Source organism: Corvus hawaiiensis, chromosome 1 (genome assembly GCF_020740725.1).
Source record: "Corvus hawaiiensis isolate bCorHaw1 chromosome 1, bCorHaw1.pri.cur, whole genome shotgun sequence".
In the NCBI taxonomy this organism is placed as follows: Eukaryota; Metazoa; Chordata; class Aves; order Passeriformes; family Corvidae; genus Corvus; species Corvus hawaiiensis.
Window position 1 is genome coordinate 98,993,982 of NC_063213.1, and position 6,000 is coordinate 98,999,981.

Sequence of the window (6,000 nt, forward strand, 5' to 3'; positions counted from 1 at the left end):
GGACATCCCGGTGGCATCGGAAACACAGGAGCAGAAGGCGGGCCGCGTGCGTGGGGGGACAGGGATGGGGACAGGGAGCAGGATGGGGAGCAGGACAGGGTTGGGGACACGCTGGGGACACTCTGGGGACACTCCCACCTTGGAGGCCCGGAAGCAGAAGGTGGCCACGCGCGTGTTGGCCGCGGACGCCTCCACCATGGCCAGCCCGGCGGCCTCGGTCAGCGCCAGGTAGCGGCCCGTGGTGACGTGGCGCAGGCGGAAGGGCTGTCCCCAGCGCAGGTGGCTCCCGCTCCAGCTGCGGGAGGCACGGAGGGGACACCGCTGTCACCGGGATGGGTCACAGGGACACGGGGACACGAGGAGACGTGGGGAGGTGACACCGCGATAGGACATCGGGACAGGGGCGCACAGCTACACGTGCCAAGGACACCCCAGGACCCCAAGCCCCCACTGGGGCTCCACAGGGGGACCCCACACAGTGTCCTGGGGGGGTGGTGACACCTCAGGACCCCCCCGTGTCCCCCCGTACCTGATGCGCAGGGGCTCGAGGCGCCACAGGGACCTGGCGTGGGTGCACACGGCTCCGCCCTCGTAGTTGACAACGCTGCTGCAGGTGACAGAGGGGGTCAGCGGCTTGGGGACATCCCCGTGTGTGCCCCCCACCCCAATTGTGGGGCCGCCCCACCTGCGCTCCTCGCCCTGCTCGGGGGCCGTGGGGGTCAGGCACTCGTCCATGTGGCCGTGGAACAGGCGCATGACGTGGCCGCCGGTGACGTAACCTGGGGGGGAGACACAGGGGGGTCAGGGTGTTGGGGACACCCTAAGGGACCCCCCCGCCCAAGTCTGGGGTCCCTCAGGAGTCACCTTCCTCGGAGCCAGAGCAGATGGGGTTCATGTTCCACAGGGTCTGCATGAAGGAGGCGTCGACCTGGAGCTCCCCAGAGGCCGTGGAGAGGTGCTGGGACACAGGTGGGACACAGGTGGGTCATGGGGGGACGTGGCAGGGGGGACAGGGGGGGTCTCCCTGGAGGCCGCGGGGGCTGAGATATGGGCGGTCATGGGGGGACGTGTGTGTGTCTGCCACGTGTGACATGCAGGGGGACACATACAGGACACGGGAGGACACGAGGGGACACGGGGTGACCCCCAACACCCCTCCACGTCCCCCCTGTGTCTTTATCCCAGGCATCTCTCAGAGGAGATGCTGACCACGACCAGGTCGGGGGGTGGGGGATCCCTGTGTCCCCATGTCCCCACGTGTGTCCCCATGTCCCCCCGTGTCCCCTCGTGTCCCCCCGTGTCCCCCCGTGTCCCCCCGTACCAGGTATCTCTCGGACGAGACGCTGACCAGGATCAGGTCGTCGCCCACCCGAACCTTCTCTCCCTCCGAGCGCTGCTTGGACGCCGGGTGCATCGTCCACCAGCACGCCTCGCCTGGGGGCACCCCAAATCAGCACCCCCAAAACCGCGGGGGGACCCCCAAAACTCCGGGAGGACCCCCAGAATCAACACCCCCGAGCTGGGGGGACCCCCGGGAAGCTCAGGGTCCCCCCCTTTACCTGCAGCGTCCTTCTGCAGCCCCACGTCGAAGGCCAGTTTGTCGGTGACCGAGCGGGAGGTGGTCAGGCAGCTCAGGTACTGGGGGGACACACCCCGTTATTGGGGGGCCCCCAAAGCCCCCCCGAGCCCCCTCAAACCCCTCCAGATCCCCCAAGCCCCTCACGATCCCCCCAAAACCCCCCACGGCCCCCCAAACTCACCATGCCGCTGTGCGAGTGTCTCAGCAGGATGGCGTGGCCGTAGAGCAGCGTCCGGTGACCCCCACCCTGAGAGGACTTGGGGGGGCACAGGCGGGTCAAGGGGGGGGACCCCAAAATCCCCCGATGCCCTCAGAAAAAACCCTGAACCCCATAAAAATTCCTGGGGGCTCCATGTGTCAGAGAGAGCCCCTTGTGCATCGCACCCCCCCTTGTTTTGGGGTCCCCCCGTGTTGGGGGTCTCCCCGTGTTGGGGTCTCCTGTGCATTGCACCCCCCCTGTTTTGGGGTCCCCCCTTGTTTTGGGGTCTCCCCGTGTTGGGGTCTCCTGTGCATCGCCCCCCCCTGTTTTGGGGTCCCCCCTTGTTTTGGGGTCCCCCCGTGTTGGGGTCTCCTGTGCATCGCACCCCCCCCTGTTTTGGAGGGCACCGTGCCTCGGACCCCCCCTCGTGTCGGGGTCCCCTCATGGTGGAATCCCCCCATACTGGGGACTCCTCTGATGTTGGGGTCCCCAATTCCAGGGTCCCACCCCACATTAGGGGTCCCCCTCATGTCAGGGTCAGCCCGTGCCGAGATCCCCAATTTCAGGGTCGCCCCATTGAAGTCCCCACAAATTTGGGGTTCCCAGTTTTGGGAATCCCCCTAATATTGAGGGTCTCCCATTTTGGGCCCCCCCACTATATGGAGGTTTTCCCCAAAGTGGGATCCCAAATTTCAGGGTCACCCCATGTCCGGGTCCCCGATTGTGGGGTCCCCCATGTTGGGATCCGCAGTGGATCGGGGATCCCCTGATTGGGGGGTCCCCCATGTTGGGATCCGCAGTGGATCGGGGATCCCCTGATTGGGGGGTCCCCCATGTTGGGATCCGCAGTGGATCGGGGATCCCCTGATTGGGGGGTCCCCCATGTTGGGATCCCCAGTGGATCGGGGATCCCCTGATTGGGGGGTCCCCCATGTTGGGATCCCCAGTGGATCGGGGATCCCCCCATTTGGGGTCTCCCCCCGCTCCTCCCGCCCGCGCTCACACTTTGGGGTCCATGCGGAGTTTGGGGGGCTGTGGATGGATGGGATGGGGGGGGCACACCCGGACACCTGGGTCCATGCGGGGGGGGGTGCGGGGTGGGCAGAGCCCCCCAGAATTTGGGTGGGGCGGAAGAGGAGGAGGAGGAGGAGGAGGGAGGAGGAGGAGGAGGAGGGAGGAGGAAGGGAGTGATGAAGGTGAGGATGAGGATTTGGGGTTCGGGGGGTCACTGCACCACAGTGGCACCTACCCACTTATCCAGATCGACCCCCTGGGTGGGCGGGGGAGAGAAGAGGGGGGTCACGGGGGGCTGCGACCCCCGCCAAAACACCAGGGACCCCCAAACCTCCCCAGGGACCCCAAAAACTCTTCCAGGAACCCCAAAATCTTCAGGTCTCTAAACACATCCCTCCCCCCGCAGGATCCTAGACCCCCCCAGGACACCTAACCCCTCCAGCCCCCCAGGACCCCCTCAGATGGCCCCAAAACCCCACCGAGACCCCCAAACCCCACCCCAGCAACCCCCAGCATCCTAAAACCCCTCTAGGGCCCCTCAAATCCACCCCTCCAGGACCCCAAAATCCCCTCTTTAAGGACCTAAAACCACCTCCAGTGCCCCCCCACCCCCGCGAGACCCCTCGGGGGCCCCCCAAAATTGCCGGCGGGACCCCAGACGCACCTCGCCGCCCATGTCGGAGCTGTTGGCGAGCATCTCCTGCAGCGCCCGCACCGACAGCGACTGCTCCAGCACGAAGCAGCACACGGCCAGGTCGGGGGGGGACATTCTGGGGACAACGGGGGGGCCGCGGGTCACGGGGGACCCCCGGCACCCTCGGGACCCCGCACGCCCCCCACCCCAGAACCCAGGGGATGCCCCCAGACCCCGTCTCTGGGTCTCCCGGGCCCTAAACCCTCCCTCAGCGCCCCCCAACCCCCCCAGGCCCCCCAAGGCCTCCCCCCGGATTTGGGGAGCCCCCCGGGGCTGGGAGGGGTCTCACCTGGGCGTTGGAGGTGGGCTCCAGGGAGCAGAGGCGGTTCCCGAAGCCCTCCACCGACAGGCAGAGCTTGAGCTGCTCCTTCAGCAGCGTCGTGGTGCACTGCAGGACCACCTCGTCATCCTGGGGGGCAAACGGGGGGTCAGCACCCCAAAATGCCCCCAGAACCCCAAAATACCCCCCAGAACCCCAAAATATCCCCAGAACCCCAAAATACCCCCCCCAGAACACCAAAATACCCCCAGCACGTCCCTATGGCACCCCACGGCCCCCGCCGTGCCCCTGTGGGACCCTCAGGGGTGGGGTGGCACTGCAGGACCACCTCGTTGTCCTGGGGGGGCAAAGAGGGGGGGTCAGCACCCCCAAAATACCCCCCAGAACCCCAAAATACTCCCAGCACGTCCCTATGGCACCCCACGGCCCTGCCGTGTCCCTGTGGGACCCTCAGGGGTGGGGTGGCACTGCAGGACCACCTCGTTGTCGTGGGGGGCAAAGGGGGGGCTCAGCACCCCAAAATGCCCCCCCAGAGCCCCAAACCCCCCCACGAGCCCCCCCATGGTACCCCTGGGTGCCCCAAACCCTATGGGGGGAAAAGGTCAGGACCCCCTGGGCACCCCCAAACCCGAATAGGGGGGGTCAGGACGCCTTGGGTGCCCCCCAAATTCTACAGGGGGGCGTCAGGACCCCCTGGGTGCCCCTGTCGCCCCCCCCCAAAGGAGTGCGGCCCCCCTTCCCCCCCCCCCACCTGCTCCCGTCACTCGGGGCCCCCCCCGGAATGGGGGGGGAGGGGGCGGATTCCACCCGCGGGCCGGGGATGCCACGGGGGGGGTGGGGGGGGAGGGTCCGTGACTCAGTTTCCCCTCCCAAAATCCCCTCCCCAAATCCGCTGAGCTCAGCATTTCCCATGACCCCCCCCGCTCCCCCCCCACCAAGGTCACCCCTTGCCCCCTCCCCCAATTTCCCTGGTCTAATTTTGAGGCCAAACTGGGAGAAACTGGGACAGAGCAACTGGGACGCCCCTCCCCCTACCGCCCCTTCCCCCCGGGGGGGATCTGGTGTCGCCCCTCCCCCCCCCAGCAGCTGCTCCCCCTCCCCCCCCCCCCCCCCGTGTTACTTTTTTGGGAGCCCGGGACAGCTGGGGGGGAGGGGTGAGGTGACCCCCCTTCCCAGTGCTCCTCCCAGTTCATCCCAGTATCTCCCAGTGGCCCCAGTTTCCCTCCCCAGCACCTCTCAGTACTCCCAGGCCCCCTCGTCTTGTTCCCCCCAGTTCTCCCAGTATCTTCTCCCAGTCCGCCCAGTTTCCTCTGCCAGTCCTCCAAGTTTTTTCTCCCAGTATCTCCCAGTTTCCCTTCCCAATTCCTGCTCTATCCCAGTTCTGCTCCCCCAAATCCCCCGTTTCCCTTCCAGATCCTCCCAGTATCCCCAGTCCTTCTCTCCCAGTTCTAGTTTTCCCCGCTTCCCCTCCCAGCTCTCCCATTATCTCCCAGTATCCCGTCCCAATTCTCCCAGTTTCCACTCTAATCCCTCCAGTTCCTCCCCATCATCTCCCAGCTTTTCCCTCCAGTATCCCCCCAGCCCCTCCAGTGTCCCCTCCCAATTCTCCCAGTTCCCCCTCCCAGTATCTCCCAGTCTCCCCCCCCCAATTTCTCCCACATTACCTCCCAATTTTCCCGCTTCCACCTCCCCAGTCCTCCCAGTTCCCCCCTCAGTCCCTCCCTCCCCGTGCCCCCCAAGTTCTCAGAGCTTCACCCCCCATTCCCTCTCCCAGTCTCCCCTAGAGCCCCCCTCAGCTCCCCGCACCCCTTCCCAGCGCTCCCCAGTCCCTCCCAGTTCTCCCAGTCGCCCTCCCAGTCCCCGCACTCACCGTGCGCAGGAACTGCACATCGTCCTCGCCTTCCCCCCTCAGCCATCGCCGCAGCCTCGGCACCCTCGGGGGGACCCGCGGGCGATTCGGGGGGTCCCGGGGGAGTTTTGGGCTGCCCGGGGTGAGGTTTGGGGGGCCCCGAGTGCGGTTTGGGGGGTCCCGAATGGGGGTCGGAGGGTCCCGGGAGCGATCGGGGGGGTCCCGGGGGGTGGTCAGAGGTCCCGGGGGGTGGTCAGAGGTCCAGGGTGGTGGTCAGAGGTCCAGGGTGGTGGTCAGAGGTCCCAGGCGGGCTCTGGGGGTCCCGTCCCCCCCCCCTCGGGTGCTCCCCCCGCCGGTGTCACCGATCGTGTCCCCCCCGTGTCGC

At 67.1% G+C, this 6,000-nt stretch overlaps 1 protein-coding gene across 1 annotated transcript in view; it reads right to left on the minus strand.

Annotated features, from left to right (window-relative positions):
* Nucleotides 1-5,879, minus strand: part of RYR1 (ryanodine receptor 1) — a gene marked incomplete at its 5' end in the record, with an annotated part of 52,381 nt that extends 46,502 nt beyond the window's left edge. Inside the window, 12 exon segments of the mRNA XM_048322158.1 lie at nt 139-295; nt 530-607; nt 686-779; nt 865-958; nt 1,322-1,434; nt 1,560-1,638; nt 1,761-1,835; nt 3,028-3,048; nt 3,457-3,555; nt 3,557-3,562; nt 3,776-3,895; nt 5,637-5,879. Coding sequence (XP_048178115.1) covers nt 139-295; nt 530-607; nt 686-779; nt 865-958; nt 1,322-1,434; nt 1,560-1,638; nt 1,761-1,835; nt 3,028-3,048; nt 3,457-3,555; nt 3,557-3,562; nt 3,776-3,895; nt 5,637-5,879 — 1,179 coding nt within the window.
* Between the last annotated feature and the right edge of the window lie 121 nt (nt 5,880-6,000).